Source organism: Chiloscyllium plagiosum, unplaced genomic scaffold (genome assembly GCF_037043375.1).
Source record: "Chiloscyllium plagiosum isolate Xiang-an unplaced genomic scaffold, Cpla_swu_hap1 HiC_scaffold_35, whole genome shotgun sequence".
Lineage (NCBI taxonomy): Eukaryota > Metazoa > Chordata > Chondrichthyes > Orectolobiformes > Hemiscylliidae > Chiloscyllium > Chiloscyllium plagiosum.
The window spans coordinates 46,426,185-46,446,831 of record NW_028270173.1 but is presented as its reverse complement, the minus strand read 5'-3'; the positions used below and the strand labels follow the sequence as shown (position 1 = coordinate 46,446,831).

The 20,647-nt window shown below is 49.9% G+C and overlaps 1 protein-coding gene across 2 annotated transcripts in view; it reads left to right on the top strand.

The window, feature by feature from the left end:
- Positions 1 to 20,444, top strand: part of LOC122541298 (class I histocompatibility antigen, F10 alpha chain-like) — a 189,950-nt gene extending 169,506 nt beyond the window's left edge. For both annotated transcript variants that reach the window (XM_087979545.1, XM_043677921.2), the window contains exons 2-7: positions 986 to 1,249; positions 9,260 to 9,535; positions 12,023 to 12,289; positions 13,892 to 14,032; positions 16,751 to 16,777; positions 18,369 to 20,444. In XM_087979545.1, coding sequence (XP_087835671.1) covers positions 986 to 1,249; positions 9,260 to 9,535; positions 12,023 to 12,289; positions 13,892 to 14,032; positions 16,751 to 16,777; positions 18,369 to 18,571 — 1,178 coding nt within the window. In that variant the 3' untranslated portion in view covers positions 18,572 to 20,444. The remainder of the gene's footprint in view (positions 1 to 985; positions 1,250 to 9,259; positions 9,536 to 12,022; positions 12,290 to 13,891; positions 14,033 to 16,750; positions 16,778 to 18,368) is intronic.
- The last annotated feature ends 203 nt before the right edge of the window (positions 20,445 to 20,647 follow it).

Sequence of the window (20,647 nt, the reverse complement as noted above, 5' to 3'; positions counted from 1 at the left end):
AGCGTCTCTGTGCAAATCACAAAAAAAAAACTGGCATGTAAGTTCAGCAGTTATTAGAAAAAGCAAGTGGAATGTTGGTGTCTATGTCAAAGGTGGAAATGTGTTGCTGGAAAAGCGCAGCAGGTCAGGCAGCATCTAGGGAACAGGAGAATCGACGTTTCGGGCATTAGCCCTTCTTCCAGCAACACATTTCCATCTCTGATCTCCAGCATCTGCAGACCTCACTCTCTCCGTCTATGTCAAAGGCAATGGCATATAAAATTAGGGAGGTTTTGATGAAACTATATAAGGCATTGGTCAGGTCACAGCTGGAATACTGTGAAAAGTTTTGCGCCTCTTTTGTAAGGATAGATGTGCGAGCATTGGAGGCAGACCGGAGAATGTTCACTAGGCTGGTGCCAGGAATGAAGGGAGTGAGTTATGAGGAGTGGTTGAATAATTTGGGCCTCATTGCACTGTAGGAGGATGATAGCCGATCTTATTGAAACATCAAAGATTTTTCCGGCATTTGGCAGGGGAGATGCGGAAAGGTTGTTCCCCGGGTGTAAGTTTGCTCGCTGAGCTGCAATGTTCGTATGGTCACCATACTGGGTTTGGAACGTCCAGAACCTCAACCTGAGGTCCGAAAGGGTTGCTCCCCTTGTGGGAAGATCCAGGGCCGGAGGGAATAATCTCACAATAAGGGGTTGCATGATTAAGACAGAATTGAAGAAGTCCTTTTCCTCTGAGGGTGGTGAATCGGTGAAATTCTTTCTCACAAATAAATGTAGAGGCGGGTTTGTTATGGATTTTGTAAGGCTGAGATTTCAAATCAGTCAGGAATCAAGTGTTATGGGACAAACGGTAGGGAAGAGGATTTGGAGACTAGCAGATCAGCCATGATCTCATTGAAACCGATGCGATGGGCTGAGTAGACCACCTCGGCTCCAAGGTCTTATGGTTTTATTGTCTTCCCTGAGACAGATTTGGCTTTTATCTTTGACAGAATCACACTCCCTGAGGTATTACTACACCTCAATGCTGAACAGCAATGACTTTCCTAAATTCATTCATGTTGGAGTTTTGGATGATGTCCAGATAACCTACTTTGACAGTGTGATCCAGAAGAATATCCCTCGGCAGCCGTGGATGCGGACATCACTGACGGATCAATATTGGGAACAGGAGACACAGCGGCTGATTGACCGACAGCGTCTGTCCCTCACCAATGTGGAGATAGCACAACGGAGAACAAACAGCAGTAAACAAGGTTAGTGCTCACATGGGTTACAGAGTGACCTGGCTTCACAGAGTACAATGGTGAACAAACTCTCATGTAAGAGTTTGACCCAGGTTCCTAGGAAGGCTGCAACAGTGAAAGTATACTTGTGTTAGAGAGTGGACCAGGTTCACAGGACGGCTGGAATGGACAGACGTACTCTTGCGTTAAGGTGTCACCCAGGCTGCAGGATAATTTGTAACGCTGAACACACTTTCATGTTAGTGAGAAACCTAGGCCACAAGAAATCCTTAACGGTGAAAACGTATACTCTTCTTAGTGCGTGACCCAGGTGATCTGTAATGGGGAATATGAACTCCTGTCAGTGTGTGACCCAGACCCTCAGGGTGATCTATAATGGGGAATATATACCCCTGCCGGTGTGTGGCCCAGGTCCTCATGGTGATCTGTAAATGGGAATATGTACCCCTGTTATTGTCTGACCCTGGTCCTCCGGGTGGTCTGTAATGGGGAATATGTACTCCTGTTAGTGTGTGACTCAGAGCGATCCTCAGGGAGATCTGTAATGGGGAATATGTCCTCCTGTTAGTGTGTGACCCAGACCATCAGAGTGATCTGTAACGGGGAATACGTACTCCTGTTAGTGTGTCACCCAGGCCCTCTGGGAGATCTGTAATGGGGAATATGTACCCATGTTAGTGCGTGACCCAGGCCCTCAGGGAGATCTGTAATGGGGAATATGTATTCCTGTTAGTGTGTGACCCAGGTCCTGAGGGAGATCTGTAACGGGGAATAGGTACCCCTGTCAGTGTGTTACCCAGGCCCTCAGGGAGATCTGTAACGGGGAATACGTACTCCTGTTAGTGTGTTACCCAGGTCCTGAGGGAGATCTGTAACGGGGAATACGTACCCCTGTCAGTGTGTGACCCAGGTCCTCCGGGTGGTCTGTAATGGGCAATATGTACCCCTGTCAGTGTGTGACCCAGGTCCTCCGGGTGGTCTGTAATGGGCAATATGTGCCCCTGTTATTGTGTGACCCAGGTCCTCAGGGAGATCTGTAATGGGCAATATGTACCCCTGTTAATCTGTGACCCAGTTACTCAGGGAGGTCTGTAATGAGGAATATGTACTCCTGTTAGTGTGTGACCCAGGTCCTCAGGGTGGTCTGTAATGGGGACTATGTACTCCTGTTAGTGTGTGACCCAGGTCCTCAGGGTGGTCTGTAATGGGGAATATGCACTCCTGTTAGTGTCTGACCCAGGTCCTCAGGGTGGTCTGCAATGGGGAATATGTACCCCTGTTAGTGTCTGACCCTGGTCCTCAGGGATATCTGTAATGGGGAATATGTACCCCTGTTAGTGTGTGACCCAGGTCCTCAGGGTGGTCTGTAATGGGGAATATGTACCCCTGTTAGTGTGTGACCCAGGTCCTCAGGGTGGTCTGTAACGGGGAATATGTACCCCTGTCAGTGAGTGGCCCAGGTCCTCAGGGTGGTCTGCAATGGGGAATATATACCCCTGTTAGTGTGTGACCCAGGTCCTCAGGGTGGTCTGCAATGGGGAATATGTACCCCTGTTAGTGTGTGACCCTGGTCCTCCGGGTGGTCTGTAATGGGGAATATGTACTCCTGTTAGTGTGTGACCCAGACCATCAGAGTGATCTGTAACGGGGAATACGTACTCCTGTTAGTGTGTCACCCAGGCCCTCTGGGAGATCTGTAATGGGGAATATGTACCCCTGTTAGTGTGTGACCCAGGTCCTGAGGGAGATCTGTAACGGGGAATATGTACCCCTGTCAGTGTGTGACCCAGGTCCTCCGGGTGGTCTGTAATGGGCAATATGTACCCCTGTCAGTGTGTGACCCAGGTCCTCCGGGTGGTCTGTAATGGGCAATATGTGCCCCTGTTATTGTGTGACCCAGGTCCTCAGGGAGATCTGTAATGGGCAATATGTACCCCTGTTAATCTGTGACCCAGTTACTGAGGGAGATCTGTAATGAGGAATATGTACTCCTGTTAGTGTGTGACCCAGGTCCTCAGGGTGGTCTGTAATGGGGAATATGTACTCCTGTTAGTGTGTGACCCAGGTACTCAGGGTTGTCTGTAATGGGGAATATGTACTCCTGTAGATGTGTGACCCAGGTCCTCAGGGTGATCTGTAATGGGGAATATATAGTTCTAGCACAAACCTGAGTATAGCAGGTAAGGTTCTGAGCTTAGAGCCTGGGTTAGTACATGGTGCTGTGATGTTACAGTCAAAACAGAAGCTTGGTTCAGAGAAGGGCAGGACTGACAGCTCAGCGTTCCAGAGTTTCAATGTTGCATTACTGATTAAGGAGAAAGTGCAGCTGTACTGAGAGAGGACATCTTGGAGACTTCATCCAGTGAGGATGGGAGGGTAGAACTCAGGAAGCTGAAAGCTCCAGTCACTCTGGGGTTATACTGTAGGCCTCCCAATAGCCAATGGGTGATACAGGAACAGCTGTGTAAGCAGGTCATGGAAAGATGTTTTAAAAGAAAACAGCATGGTTGCTAAGGTGAGTGATTTTATCTTTGACAGCGGTCTTACCTCATAAATTCAATTGTGTCTTTTGAGGAAGAGACAAAGATGATTGTTCAGGTTAGGGTAATGGACGTTGTCTGCATAGAATACGTATTTGATAAGGTCAGATGTGGTAGACTGGTCCAGAAGATTAAGTTGTTTGGGATCCATGGTGACTTAGGGACTGGATGGGACAAATTTGATTGATTGGTTTATTGAGATATAGTGAAAAGTGTTATGTTGCATTCTGTACTGGCAGATCGTACCATACGAAGTCCCCCAAGGTCGCAGAGTAGAATGCACGATATAGTGTTACAGCTGCAGAGAGAGAGAGAGAGGGATCAGAGTTAATATTTGAGAGGTCTGTTCAAAAGTGTGACAACAGCGGGGATGAAGCTGTTCTTGAATATCTTCGTATAGGTATTCAAATCTTTATATCTTCTGCGTGATGGAAGAGGGTGGAACGGGTCTTTGTGGTTGATTGCTTTCCCTAGGCAGCAGGAAGTGTAGATGGAGTCAGTGGATGGGAGGCTGCTTTGTGTGATGGACTGGGCTGTGTTCATGACTGTAGTTTTTTGGGCAGAGCATCTAGATGATGCATCTAGATAGGATGCTTTCTATGGTACGTCTATAAAAATCGGTTAGAATCCTTGTGGACATGCCAAATATCCTTAGCCTCCTCAGGAAGTAGAGACATTGTTGTGCTTTCTTGACCATTGCATCAACATGGGTGGACTAGGACAGGTCGTTGGTGACCATCGCGTCCAGGGAACATGATGCTGTCGACCACCTCCACCTCAGCACCATTGATGCAGACAGGGGGAGTGCTTTGACTCTGCTTCCTGGAGTCAATGACCACATTCAGCCCCTTCATTTTGCTGATGTTGATGAAGACATTATTGTCTTTACACCATGCCGTAAGCACTCACCCACTTTCCAGCATTCTGTCTCGCCATTGTTTCAAATCCGACCCACGACGATGGTGTCATCACCAAATTTGTGAATTGATTTGGGTCAGAATTTGTCTGCACAGTCGTGAGTGTATAAGGAGTTTTGAAGGGGGATAAGTATGCAGCCTTGTGGGGCATCAGCGTTGAGGATTATGCTGGAAGAGGTGTTCTGGCCTACTCTTACTGATTGTGGTCTATGGGTCAGGAAGTGGAGGATCCAGTTACAGAGTAGGGAGCCAAGACCTAAGTCACTGAGTTCAGAGATGAGTTTGTTTGGAATTGTTGTGATGAAGGCGGAACTGTAGTCAATAGGTCGGAGCCAGATATAGGTATCCTTGTTTTCCAATGTTCCTGGGATGAGTGTAGCACCAAGGAATTGGCATCTGCTGTGGACCGATTGCACTGGTCAGTGAATTACAAATCATCCAAGCAGTTGGGTAGGCTGGAGTTGATGTGAAGCATGACTAACCTCTCGAAGCACTTCATAATACTGGAGGTCAGAGTCCATCAGGTAGCAGTCTAGATTAGAGTGGTGCTGGAAAAGCACAGCAAGTCAGGCAGCATCCGAGGAGCGGGAAAATTGACGTTTCGGGCAAAAGCCCTTCATCAGGAATAGAGGCAGGGTGCCTGCAGAGTGCAGAGATAAGTGAGAGGGGATTGGGGGTGGGGAGAAAGTAGCATAGAGTACAATAGGTGAATGAGGGTGGGGATGAAGGTGATAGGTCAGAGAGGAGGGTGGGAGAAGGTAGCAAAGAGTAGAATTGGTGAATGGGGGTGGGGATGAAGGTGATCGGTCAGAGAGGAGGGTGGGGGGAGGTAGCAAAGAGTACAGTGGGTGAATGGGGGTGGGGATGAAGGTGATAGGTCAGAGAGGAGGGTGGGAGAAGGTAGCAAAGAGTAGAATTGGTGAATGGGGGTGGGGATGAAGGTGATCGGTCAGAGAGGAGGGTGGGGGGGGGGTAGCAAAGAGTACAATGGGTGAATGGGGGTGGGGATGAAGGTGATAGATCAGAGAGGAGGGTGAAGTGGATAGGTGGGAAGGAAGATAGGCAGGTAGGACACATCATGGGGACAGTGCTGAGCTGGAAGGTTGGAGGGCTGTGATAGCGAGTCTGTTTGAGAACATGGTTGAAGAGCTTCAGGGCAGCACTCATTGGGGCATGCTGCAGGAGTTCTCTTTGGCTCATGCACATTGTTTCCATACACCTAGGAAGGTTTCCTGAAATGTAGATGAAATGTAGATAGTCCCAACTAGGGAAGGGCTGCACTCGATTACTTATCGGGGAATGAGCCTGCGCAAGTGATCCCATTTTCAGTGGTGGCACGTTTCGGGAACAGTAATTGTAATTCCATAAGTTTGACGATAGTTAAGGGTAAAACTGGTCATCAGACGAAATATATTGGGGGAGGCTGATTGCAACAGTATTAAGCAGGGACTGGAGAAATGAGATTGGGTGTGGCTGTTTAGAGGGTAAATTCCTATTTGAAATGAGGGAGCCTTTTGAAGGCCAGGACCAGCTTGTCCCTGTGACAATGGAAGACAAGGACAGCAAGATTCAGGAACCCTGGATGACAAGAGATATTCAGAGTATAGTCAAAAAAGAAAAAGAAGCATATTAAGGTTTTGGGGCAGCATGGTGGCTCAGTGGTTAGCACTGCTACCTCACAGCACCAGGGTCCCAGGTTCAATCCCAGCCTCGGGGGTGACTGTCTGTGTGGAGTTTGCACATTCTCCCCGTGTCTGTGTGGGTTTCCTCCGGGTGCTCCAGTTTCCTCCCACAGTCTAAAGATGTGCAGGTTAGGTCAATTGGCCATGTTAAATTGCCCATAATGTTAGGTACATGAGTCAGAGGGAAATGGGACTGGGTGGGTTACTGTTCAGAGGCTCGGTGTGGACTTGCTGGGCTGAAGGGACTGTTTCCACACTGTAGGGAATCTAGGAATCTAAGGTTTAGGAATATAAAGGAAGCAGGAAAGAACTTCAACAAGAGATTTGGAGGGTTAGAAGGGGCCGTAAGTAGGAATAAAGAGAATGCCAAGATATTTTATAGATACATGAGCAGCACGTGGTTAACCAGAGAAAGGGCAAGTTCATTCAGAGACAAAGGGGGAATTTATGCAAGGAGTAAATGGGCGAGGTCCTTAGTGAGTACTATTCATCAGTATTCACCCAGGAGAAGGATATGCATGATGGGAAGATTAAGGAGGGCTATATGAGGTGGTTGAAATTCTGGGTCATGTCAATATTAAGAAGGAGGTGGTGTTGAAAGACATCAACTTGGATAGGTTCCCAGGGCCTGATGGGATCTATCCCAGGATACTGAAGGAGGCAAGGGAGGAGATTGCCGGGGCCTTGACAGAGATCTCTGAATGCTCTTTAGCCACAGGCGAGGTCCCGGAAGATGGGGAAGAGTCAGTGTTGTTCTTTTGTTTAAGGAAGGCAAAGGGAAACTCGAGGCTGCTCGAGTGATAGGGAAATTGTTGGAGAAGATTCCAAACATTAGGATATCCTCACGTTTGGAAAGGAATGGATATTGTTAGAGATAGTTAGCATGGCTCTGGGCACAATTGTCTTTATCTCACAAATTCAAGTGAAGTTTCAAGGAAGTGACAAAGATGAGTATTGAGGCTCGGGTAGTGCATACTGTCTGCATGGACTTCACTCAGGTATTTGACAAGATCAGACATGTTCCAGAATGATGGTCCAGAAGATTATGTCTCTTGGGATCCATAGTGTGTTGGCAAGTCAGATGCAAAATTGGTTTGGCCATAGTAGACAGAGTAGCTATGGAGCATTGTTCTGACTGTAGGTCTGTGACCAGTGGTGCTCTGCAAGGATGGGTGTTGGGACCTCTGTTTGGTAATATTGGATGAAAGGTAGGTGGTCTGATTTAGTAAGTTTGCAGATGACTCAAAATGGAAGTGTGGATATTGAGGAAGATTGTCAAAAGTTACAGTAGGATATAAATCATTGGACAGAGAATTGGCAGATGGAGTTTAGTCCAGACAAGTGTGAGGTGATGCATCTTAGGAGATCAAATGCAAGAGGAAAGTGTACAATACAAACGTAGGAGCATTGTGGGGATCTTGGGGTGCAAGTCCTTAGCTCCCTGAAGATGGCAACACAAGTGGATAACATGGTAAAGAAGGTGTATGGCATGCTTGTTCTCATCTGTCAGGGCATTGAGTATAAAAGTTGGGCAAGTCACGTTGCAGCTGTTTAAGTCTTTGGTCTGGCCACACTTGGAGTATTGCATACAATTGTGGTGACCACACAACAGGAAAGATATGGAGGCTTTGGAGCGGGTACAAAAGAGGTTTATCAAGGTGTTGCCTGGATTGCAGTGTATTTGCTGTCAGGAGAGGTTGGACAAACTTGAATTGTCTTTGTTAGAGCATTAGAGTCGGAGGGGTCATCTGATAGATGTGTGTAACATTATGAGAGGCGCGGATAGGGTGGGCAATTGCGGTCTCTTTGACATGGTGAAAATGTTAAGTAGTAAGGGGCACAGGTTTAAGGTGAGAGGAGGTAAGTTTAAAAATGATGTATGAGGCTAGTCTTTTCATGCAGAGGGTTGTACGTGCCTGGAACACACTGCCAGGGGTGGTCGTAGAAGCAGATACAACAGCAATAGGTAGGGAATCAAGGGATATGGAATGTGCACGTGTGTGTGGGGTTAGTTTAGATTGGTACCAGTCCTCTGAAGGGCATCTTTCCCCAGACCCTTCCCATCTCCATAACCCTGCATTTACCATGCTAATCCACCCAGTATGTGGAACCATGGATACGACAAGACAATTCAGTATGGCCAATCTATCTAACGTGCAGGTCTTTGGGCTATGGGGAGAAACCGGAGAGGCCAGTGGAAACCCACACAGACAGTCACCCAAGGCTGGAATCAAACCTGGGTCACTGGCGCTGTGAGGCAGCAGTGCTAAACACAGTGCCACCATACTGCCCTGTTGGCGCTCATGGGGCACAGTGGTTAACATATTCAATTGCTGGCCCTCACAGTCTGTACAGACATGGTGGGAGGAAGGGCTTGTTCCTGCGTTGTACTGTTTTACATTCTCACTGTCATGTGAATGCAGGGTGGCACGGTGGCTCAGTGGTTAGCACTACTGCCTCACAGCCCCAACAGGGACCCGGGTTCGATTCCAGCCTCAGGTGACTGAGCAAACTCCACACAGACATTCTCCCCACATCTGCGTGGGCTCTGTCTGGATGCTCTGATTTCTTCCCACAGACAAAGATGTGCAGGTTAGGGTGAATTGGATACGCTAAATTGCCCATAGTGTTCAGGGATGTGTCAATTAGATGCATTTGTCAGAGGTAAATGTGGAGGAATGGGGAATGGGTTTGGGTAGAATCCTGTTTGGAGGGTTGGGATGGACTTGTCAGGCCGAAGGGCCTGTTTCCACACTGTCGGGATTCTGTGATTCAATGACATTCCTGCGTTTGAATATCGATTTAGAGTTTAAGGTGTGATCACGCGTAATGCAGAAGCTGGGTTTAAGCTCACGTCTGTTGGGTTCTGGTTGTATTTAGGTTTGAACTACCTGCAGTATACCTCAGGCTGTGAGGTACTGGAAGATGGGACTGTCACTGGAAAACGGCAGTACGCCTTCAACGGGCAAGAGCTGATCAGCTTCGACCTGGATCACAGCCTCTGGGTTGCTGTCTCCCCGTACGCGGTGTCGACCCAGGACAAGTGGAACAGCAACAAGGATGACAACGAGTACAAGAAACAATACACAAAGAGAATTTGCGTTGATTGGTTAAACACGTACCGTGGTTATGGTCAGGCATTCCTGAATCGCAAAGGTAGGTCAGATCCAAACGTTGCTGTCACAAGCCCAACGGAAAATGCACTGAAATGGCTGTCCTGTGTGGCACACTTGCTGCGGAGCAGACCCAGGCATTGGATCAATACAACATCCACAAGGCAGAGAGTGCAGGGAACACAGGCAACCCACAGCAAACATACAGGGCACGTACAATTGAATACAAAGCACGCCACAAATCATTCGACACAGAGCACAGGAAGTGTGGACACAGCTCACAGCATAGTACACAAGGCACAGGGCACTGTACACAGCACAGTACGCAGGGCACGGGGCACTGTACACAGCACAGTACACAAGGCACGGGGCACTGTACACAGCACAGTACACAAGGCACGGGGCACTGTACACAGCACAGTACGCAGGGCACGGGACACTGTACACAGCACAGTACACAGGACACGGGGCACTGTACACAGCACAGTCCACAAGGCACGGGGCACTGTACACAGCATAGTACGCAGGGCACGGGGCACTGTACACAGCACAGTACACAAGGCACGGGGCACTGTACACAGCACAGTACGCAGGGCACGGGGCACTGTACACAGCACAGTACACAAGGCACGGGGCACTGTACACAGCACAGTACGCAGGGCACGGGGCACTGTACACAGCACAGTACACAAGGCACGGGGCACTGTACACAGCACAGTACACAAGGCACGGGGCACTGTACACAGCACAGTACACAAGGCACGGGGCACTGTACACAGCACAGTACACAAGGCACGGGGCACTGTACACAGCACAGCACGCAGGGCACGGGGCACTGTACACATCACAGTACGCAGGGCAAGGGGCACTGTACACAGCACAGTACACAAGGCATGGGGCACTGTACACAGCACAGTATGCAGGCACAGGCACTGTACACAGTACGGTACACATGGCACAGGGCACTGTACACAGCACAGTATGCAGGGCACAGGGCACTATACACAGCACAGCATGCAGGGCATGGGGCACTGTACACAGCACAGTATGCAGGGCATGGGGCACTGTACACAGCACAGCATGCAGGGCATGGGGCACTGTACACAGCACAGTATGCAGGGCACGTGGCACTGTACACAGCACAGTACGCAGGGCACGTGGCACTGTACACAGCACAGTACGCAGGGCACGTGGCACTGTACACAGCACAGTATGCAGGGCACGGGGCACTGTACACAGCACAGTACGCAGGGCGCTTGGCACTGTACACAGCACAGTACACAGGGCATGGGGCACTGTACACAGCACAGTACGCAGGGTACTGGGCCCTGTACACAGCACAGTACGCAGGGCACGGGGCCCTGTACACAGCACAGTACACAAGGCGCGTGGCACTGTACACAGCACAGTACGCAGGGTACGGGACACGGTACACAGCACAGTATGCAGGGCATGGGGCACCTTACACAGCACAGTACGCAGGGCATGGGGCACCGTACACAGCATAGTATGCAGGGCATGGAGCATTGTACACAGCACAGCATGCAGGGCACAGGCACTGTATACAGCACGGTACACAGGGTGCAGAGCACTGTACACAGCACAGTACGCAGAGCACGGAGCACTGTACACAGCACAGTACGCAGGGCACGGAGCACTGTACACAGCACAGTACGCAGGGCACAGGACACTGTACACAGCACAGTACGCAGGGCACAGGGCAGTGTACACAGCACAGCACGCAGGGCATGGGGCAGTGTACACAGCACAGTACGCAGGGCACAGGACATTGTACACATCACAGTACGCAGGGCACAGGACACTGTACACAGCACAGTACGCAGGGCACGGGGCAGTGTACACAGCACAGTACGCAGGGCACGGGGCAGTGTACACAGCACAGCACGCAGGGCACGGGGCACTGTACACAGCATAGCACGCAGGGCACGGTGCACTGGACACTTCACAGTACGCAGCGCGCGGGGCACTGCATACAGCACAGCGCGCGGGGCACTGAGCACAGCACAGCATGCAGGGCACGGGGACTGTACACAACACAGTACACAAGGGACAGGGCACTGTACACAGCACAGTACGCAGGGCACAGAACACAATAAACGGGTCAGTGTGCAGTGCACAGCCCATAGCACTCTTCACCAGGATTGACTCCGGTTTCTCTCAAGGCCATCTCCATTTTTTTATCATCTTCCTCATCGAATGCTGCTGTCCTTCTGTGTCGATGAGGAGAATGAATTTCCCAGAGCTGTTAGTGAGTGGGCCACAGTTAATCTGCTGAACCGCAGCAAGGTGAGGGCAGTACTGAGGGCGGCTGGACGCTCCGGTGCTCAACGGACTGATTTGCCAAGAGGGCGGGACTTGGTTGAGATTCCCACACAGACTGATCCCTGAGTCTGTACTCCTTATTTCACCAAAATTACTGGGAATATGGAAAAGTAAAACCAGTCCAAGGGAGCCATTGCAGTTAAAGTGACTCTCTCTCCCTCTGTGTGTCTCTCTCTCTCTCACACAGTTGTCCCTGAGGCAAATGTCTACTACACAAATGGGCATAATGGCAACCTCCACTGCCTAGTCACTGGCTTTTACCCACGGTCGATTAATGTGACCTGGCTTGCAGACGGAGTGCCAGTCTCCGGAACCCACAGCACAGGCATTCTACCCAACCACGATGGCACTTACCAAATTCGGGTAACTTTCCAGATCGAGCCCGGGGATGACCGGAATCACGTGTGCCATATTGAACACAGCAGCCTGCCGGCACCACTGAAGAGAATATGGGGTAAGAGATGGGACTGACCCACAGACTCCGAATGGGAATACACTGGGGAGGGGGAGGATGGGAGGAGGGATAACTGATTACCCAGCACCGGAAACGGGAGTGAAATTTGGATTCCGAAATCGGCACAAGAGCGTAAAGAGTGAGAGAAAACCAGGATGAGTCATGCTTCTGGGTGAGGAATGGTCGGAATGTGGGGAAAGGAAGGGGAATGTAATAGACTGGGAACATGAATCATCAAGATGAGAGTGGAATGGTGATCCAGAAACTCGGGGGTTGTATTCTCAGTCTGGGAGGTGGCAGCCCGGGGAGATGTTCACTTCCAAGACACTGTTCATTCGTTCCCAGGATGTGGGCGTAGCCAGCATTTGTTGTCCATCCCTGATTATCGAAAGGGTAGTTGAGTCCTTGCTGTGGGTCTGGAGTCACGTGCGGACAAGACTGGGTAAAGGTGACAGTTTCCCTCCCCGACGGGGCATTCACGAACCGGGTGGCTCTCCCATGACTACAATTTCACAGCCATCATTAGACTCTTAATGCCAGAATTCATATTGAACTCAAAGTCCACCATCTGTTATGGCAGGGTTTGAACCCGGGGTCCAGGGACATTAGTTGAGTGTCCTGAATTGATAGTCCAGCAACAATACCAAAGGCTATTGCCTTCCCTCATGCCTCAGTGCACAGTGTTTGTGGGGGACACCTTGGTGCCAACATCATGGCGTTTGACCTTTGTCCCAGCCCCACTACCTCCATGCCCTATATCCATGGCAGAGTTGGCAGTGTTCTCAGGGGGAAAACCCTTTGGGAGACTGAACACCAGAAGTGGGAGATTTCAAACCTCGGGGGGGGGGGGGGCATATTTTTAAGGTCATGGGAGAGAGATCTAAGAACGACACGAGGGGCAAATGTTTTACACAGAGTTTGGTTCACGTATGGAAGGACCTTCCTGAGGAAGTGCCAGAGGTGGGCACAATTTCCATTTTGAAAAACAATTGAATTAGTAGGAATGGTTTGGAGGGATTTGGGCCAGGTGGGACTAGCTTAGATCGGAATTATGTTCGGCATGGAATGGTTCTACCGAAGGGTCTGTTTCCACGCTGTAGGACTCTAAGAAGCAATGGGAATTGCCCAGGAGGAGAAGGAATGGGAATAACCAGGGATGAGGAATGCCAGGAAGCAATGGGAATAAGGAGGCAATTGGACTGACCTGGATGGAAAGGTTTTGCGCAAGAGGAGAGTAGGAGTGGTATTCCTGAGTCACATTCTGTTTGTGTGGAAGGGGTCCTTGCGTGCTCAGGGAGGAGAGAAACCAAGCTTCATCGCTGCCTTTTCCAGCAGTTGTCTGATTGCTGGGTGGCGGGGGGGGGGGGGGGGGGGGGGTCTGAACTTTCTCAGCAAAGATCGCCCTGGTCACTGTCCAAATTGCAAACCGATTTGATTTTGAGTGCTCGGTGGCTCAAGGCCCATTGCCTCTCTCCTGAACAACTGGGACTGTGACCAGAACTGCGCAGGCCGGAGTCGAAGAAAGTTTACCCATTCCATTGGATCGAGATATTTCAGGCTGGGATGAGGGGCCAAGACTCGATGTGTTCTTTGTTCTTTCAGAGAAAGGTGGCAGTGTGGTACCAGGGATGATTGGCGCTATCTTTGCGCTTGTGCTGCTCATTTTCTGCATCGCAGCTGGCATTTACTACAGGAAGCACAAAGCTGAAGTGAAGAAAAGGTTCTCCAGCTGTTTCACACATGGTGAGAGTGATAATTTATTCAGCTCCATCCATACCTCACAGTCATCACCCTGCATTTTAAACCAGGTGTATTGGGACAGGACTTAAAAGGAAGCCTCACTGTTACAGGGCACTTTTAAAGACCAATCCTGTGGGTAACGTGGTCATCTCGAAATCAGAACAGTGAGTTAGTACACGTAGAGATAGAATGACCAAATAATCAATTGCCATGTATGTGTTTGAGGAACCAATAATACCCACAATGCATAGTGACACTTGCCCACGCTCCCTTGCAGAGCATTGTGAGAGGTTTTACATTTCCGAAAAAATGGATGGAAGGGACCTCAACCATCCAAAAATGCCATCTTCAGATAATGTACCTGGAACTCACTGCAGCCGTTCAAGTGCACCACCACTGGCACAGTTCAGCTCCTCAAGCAAAGACGCGTACCTTCACGATGCACCCATTGACAGTACGGCACTCCCTCAGTACTGATCCTGTGACAGTGCGGCATTCCCTCAGTACTGATCCTGTGACAGTGCGGCACTCCCTCATTACTGACCCTCTGACAGTGCAGCACTCCCTCACTACTGACCCTCTGACAGTGCTGAACTCCCTCACTACTGACCCTCTGACAGTGCAGTACTCCCTCACTACTGACCCTCTGACAGTGCAGTACTCCCTCACTACTGACCCTCTGACAGTGCAACACTCCCTCAGTACTGACCGTTTGACAGGTCGGTACTCCCTCACTACTGACCCTCTGACAGTGCGGTACTCCCTCACTACTGACCCTCTGATAGTGTGGCACCCCCTCAGGCCTGACCCTCTGACAGTGCAGCACTCCCTCAGTACTGATCCTCAGACATTGCAGCACTCCCTCAGTACTGACCCTCTGATGGTACTGCAGTCCCTCAGAACTGATCCTCTGACAGTGCGGTATTCCCTCACTACTGACCCTGCGACAGTGCTGCACTCCCTCAGTACTGACCCTCTGACCGTGCAGCACTCCCTCAGTACTGACTCTCTGACAGTGCGGCACTCCCTCAGTACTGACTCTCTGACAGTGCGGCACTCCCTCAGTACTGACCCACTGACAGTGCGGTACTCCCTCAGTACTGACCCTCTCACATTGCGGCACTCCCTCAGTACTGACCCTCTGATAGTGTGGCACTCCCTCAGTACAGACCCTCTGACAGTGTGGCACTCCCCCAGTACTGACACTCTGACAGTGTGCCACTCCCTCAGGCCTGACCCTCTGACAGTGCAGCACTCCCTCAGTACCTATCCTCAGACATTGCAGCACTCCCTCAGTACTGACCCTCTGATGGTACTGCAGTCCCTCAGAACTGACCCTCTGACAGTGCAGCACTCCCTCAGTACTGACCTCTGACAGTGCGGTACTCCCTCAGTACTAACCCTCTGATGGTACTGCACTCCCTCAGAATTGACCCACTGACAGTGTGGCACTCCCTCAGTACAGACCCTCTGACAGTGCGGCACTCTCTCAGTACTGACCCACTGACAGTGCGGTACTCCCTCAGTACTGACCCTCTCACATTGCGGCACTCCCTCAGTACTGACCCTCTGACAGTGTGGCACTCCCTCAGTACAGACCCTCTGACAGTGTGGCACTCCCCCAGTACTGACACTCTGACAGTGTGCCACTCCCTCAGTACTGACCCTCTGACAGTGTGGCACTCCCTCAGGCCTGACCCTCTGACAGTGCAGCACTCCCTCAGTACCTATCCTCAGACATTGCAGCACTCCCTCAGTACTGACCCTCTGATGGTACTGCAGTCCCTCAGAACTGACCCTCTGACAGTGTGGCACTCCCTCAGTACTGACCCTCTGACAGTGCAGCACTCCCTCAGTACTGACCTCTGACAGTGCGGTACTCCCTCAGTACTGACCCTCTGATGGTACTGCACTCCCTCAGAACTGACCCTCTGACAGTGTGGCACTCCCTCAGTACTGACCCTCTGACAGTGCGGCACTCCCTCAGAACTGACCCTCTGACAGTGTGGCACTCCCTCAGCACTGACCCTCTGACAGTGCAGCACTCCCTTGGTACTGACACTCTGACAGTGCAGCATCCCTCAGAACTGATCCTCTGACAGTGCGGCACTCCCTCAGAACTGACCCTCTGACAGTGCGGCACTCCCTCAGAACTGACCCTCTGACAGTGCGGCACTCCCTCAGTACTGACCCTCTGACAGTGTGGCACTCCCTCAGGACTGACCCTCTGACAGTGTGGCACTCCCTCAGCACTGACCCTCTGACAGTGGATCACTCCCTCAGCGGTAAGTAACCTCCATATCCCTGTTTGCTTCAGTCACTTCCATTGCCTGTCTTAGCAACTCTGATGGAAGCAACCCCTCAACAATTTCACCCAAGCGTTTGAAAGCGAAGATTGCTGTAAATCCCAGCGAGTCAGGCTGTATGCGTGGATGGAGAGCAAGCTAATGGTTCGAGTCTCGGTGATTCTGATGAAGTCATTTAGACTGGAAATGTTAGCTTGCTGTCTCTGCGCGGCTGCTGCCTGACTCGCTGGGACCACCAGCATGTTTTGTTTCCAGTACAGATTTTGACATCTGCAGTAATTTACTGCTCCTCCCTGTCATGACTCTGACTCACCACATGATCAAACCATTTGCTCCCGAAGTTTGTCAAAGGTTGCACTGTCTTCACACTGACCTCCCCTTGACTGAAGTTGTGTGTATGTGTTTTTTTTTTCAGGGTCAGAGTTCAGCGGCACATCAACCAGTGAGTACATTCGAAATGGATTGAAGTGCAATTATTTGTCAAGGGATGGCCTGTTCTAGGGAATGATGACAGCCTCATACCTGAGGGAGCAGGGGGAAATTGCTGGAGAGGGGGTATGGTGCTGCTGGAAGAGGGGGACGGAGAAGGGGACAGTCAGAGGAGAGGAACGTGGAGATCTTCCCATGCGCTCATTGCTGACTGAATGTGTGCGCTGCCAGTGAATATAGAATTGCTGAGCAAGCTTCCCACTTCTCCCCTGAATGGGTCAGCTTTCTCACTGCGATGGCAGAATACTGGTCTGCACAGCACTCCCATGATGACAAATATCTTGTTTTGGTTCCTAGATCAATGAACTGGCAAGATCTACCCAGTTCCCCAGGTTGCACAGATAGATTGGAAACAGGGAAATGTCGAAAATAGCTGCAGGAGTGGGCCATTCGGCCCTTCAGCCTGCACCACCATTCAATCCGATCATGGCTGACCAAGCCATCTCGGTATCCCATTCCCACTCTCTCTTTCTCCATACCCCTGATCCCTTCGGGCTCAAGGCTCATATCAAGCTCCCTCGTGACTATATCTAACAAACTGGCCCCAACAGCTTCCTGTGGGAGAGAATTCCACAGGTTCACAACTCTCTGGGTGAAAACAATTCTTCCTCATCTCAGTCCTGAATGGCTTACCCCTTATTTTTTATTGACTCCCAGTTCTGGACTTGGCCAACATCAGGAACAATCTTCCTGCATCTCGCCTGTCCAGTCCCATCAGGATTTTATATGTATCTATGAGATCCCTCCCCGCGCCCCCAATCTTCTAAAGTCCAGCAAATAGAAGCCCAGTTGAAGGGTGGCACGGTGGCTCAGTGGTTAGCACTGCTGCCTCATAGGCCCAGGGTCCCAGGTTCGATTCCAGCCTCAGGCGTCTGTCTGTGTGCAGTTTGCATGTTCTCGCCGTGTCTGTGTGGGTTTGCTCTGGTTTCCTCCCACAGTCCAAAGGTGTGTAGGTCAGGGGAACTGGCCATGTTCAGGGATGGGTAGGTTAGGTGCGTTAGTCAGAGGAAATGTGTAGTGGGGTCTGGGCGAGTTATTTCTTTAAAGAAAACACAAGCTCAGTCGATCCAATCTTTCATCATCTGTTTCTGGTTCCATGCACTGCTGTGGTCAGCACATGCTGCACAGTTGTCGAGTCCAGTTGCATAGATCCATGCACTGCTGTGGTCTACAGTACTTCCAGTCCTGAACAGATATGTATTCCAGGTTGCGAGATCAATGCACTGGTATGGTCTGCACAGCTCCCCATGCTGGACAGATATCCCAGAGATTCCCAAGCTGCTGGTGTTTTTTTGCGAATGATCCGGGAGTGGGCCTCCCTGTTTCCCATCCCCTGTCGTCCTGTTGCCTGGAGACTGGGCGTGGGTAAGTGACTGGAGAAAGGGACGGCCTCCTGCAGGGATCCAGCTCCCCCACCCAACCCCGAGCCGGTCAGTCACTGTCGTGGGCCACAGTGGGGTCCCCTGGGCCGCAGTGACCTGGCAGAGACTGTGCCCTGAGCGCAGCTGGACTCACTGACCTCTCGCCGTTTCTCTTTCCATTAGGTTGTGAATGCAGCCAAACACTGCACGGCAACAATTCAGACACCAGTGAAAGTGAAAAGCCTCTTGTCACACCTCCTTCCAGCGATACCAGTACAAGAGGCAATATGCACAGTGTGCAAGAACCACTGGTTACGAAGCCAGACCCTTCTCTGCCCGATACTGGGGCTGCCCCTGATCACATGATGGTGGAAATTGAAAAATAGCGTTTTGCAGCTCTTGCTTCTCTGTGACACTTTCTCACTCTCTTGATGTGATTTGAATTAGACAGTAATAGTTTATAAATATGAACATTCACACTCTGCTGCTGTCACAATCTGCCATTTTAAACTTGCTTTATGTTCAGTTACCTTGGTAACCGTGGTACAGTGGTAAAATCACAGCACTGTTAATCACCAAGCTGATGGTCTGGGGACCAGAGTTCAAATCCCACCATGACAAATGGTAAAAGGTGTGTTTAATAATAGTCTAAAAACCACTGTGAATTGTTCTTGGGAACCGGGTTGGTGGACGAACGCCAAGTAAGCAAGGAATTCAGTCATCCTTTCCCCTGTATGTGACATTCCAGATCCGTAACTCAGCTGATCCACTCAGTGTCCTTTCCAAGGGCCAGAGGCATCGGATCAGGCAGTGCTGAAGGTGCCCTCTGAGCCCTTCCTGATCCAGGAAGAATCCTCTCCACACTCTCCCTGCCCTCCGTTTACCTGCCCCATTAATTGCAGAGGGTGCCTGGCTCTCTCTCAGACCTGGGAGAATAAGCAATAAAGATCAAGAGAGCACAGAAAGGAAAGAGTGAGTTGTCACTGCTCTCTCAGCTGCATCTGACCAAGGGTTAGAACCACTCCATTGAATACAGGTCCAGTCTCACACTTCATATCAAACACACTGGAAAACTGGCACCGAATACCCTTATAACAGAGAATTGGGATCAAGATTGTCAAGATTCTTGGCATAATATATTTTTGTAACCAGACATTGTGTTATAATCTATAATACATTCAAGGGCAGCTTAGCGCTCGGGAGTGAACTAACATCATTTATTTGATAGTAGAATGGGTTAGTGCTTAGGGAGTTTTAATCTGAGGGGAGGTGGGGTAATTTGATGTTCAGAACAAAGTAATCCTCAGTGGGGTGGGGGTGGGAATAATGCTCCGAGCGTATTAATCCTCGGAAGGGATGGAGTTCAGACTGGGGAGTTAATACTCCGGGAGAGCCTCCCAAGCCAAGAGTTCATCAATGCTCAACGTGGTTGTTGCATGAAGTGTATTCATACACAAGAGTTAGGGTTAATACTTGGTGAATTTTAATGTTTATGGGAGGGTCTTTAAAGTGGTCGGAAGTGGATTAATGCCTGATGAAGGGCTTTTGCCCGAAAAGTCAATTTTCCTACTCTTCGGATGCTGCCGGGACTTGCTGTGCTTTCTCAGCACCACTCTAATCGCGATGAATGCTTTGAGTCAGGGCTTAAAACCTGAATAATCAAAGGGGCACTTGATTCTTGAATGGTGGCTGAATTCGATGGGAGAAGTAATGTTCTGAATGGGTTAATTCTTGGAAGGAGATTAATGCACTAGTAGGAGGGTTAATGCTGTGCTTGGATTACTCCTTGGAGGGGAATTAATGTGTCGAGGCAAGAGTTAAGGCTCATGTAAGGAGGATAGAGGTGGGGTGTTAGAGGTTTCTAGTTTGACATCGAAACATAGACAGTAGGTGCGGGTAGACCATTCACCACCATTCAGTACGATCATGGCTGATAATACAATCTCAGTATCCCATTGCTGCCCTCTCCCCATATCCCTTGATCCCTTCAGCTGCAAGGGCTGCATCCAGTTCCCCCTGTGATATGCAGAATGAAGTGGCCCCAGTAACCTTTGGAGGAGAATTCCACAGCTTCACAACTCTCTGAGTGAAGAAATTCTTTTTCATCTCAGGCCTCAATTTGATTATTGATCTGAGGGCATAATTGCTTGAAGATGGGAATTATAATGCATTAAAATTGTAATTTTCAATTATTCCTCTTTGCTATTCTGTTTTATTTTTACTTGTTTTGTGAAAACAATAAAGAATTTAAAAACCTGGTGTGTCTGACACTAAATTCTCGTCTTCGACTTCAACAGACAGGTCCTGTGTTATCCCTTGGGAACTTCATCTCTGTCTGGAATGGGAAATCCGTCAACTTTTCCATTCTGATCCCATTTTGATGCAGGTGGGAAGGATATAGTAGAGGACATGATAGGGAACAAGGGGGAAGGTGTTTAGGTAGGGGTATGGGATAAAGGGAG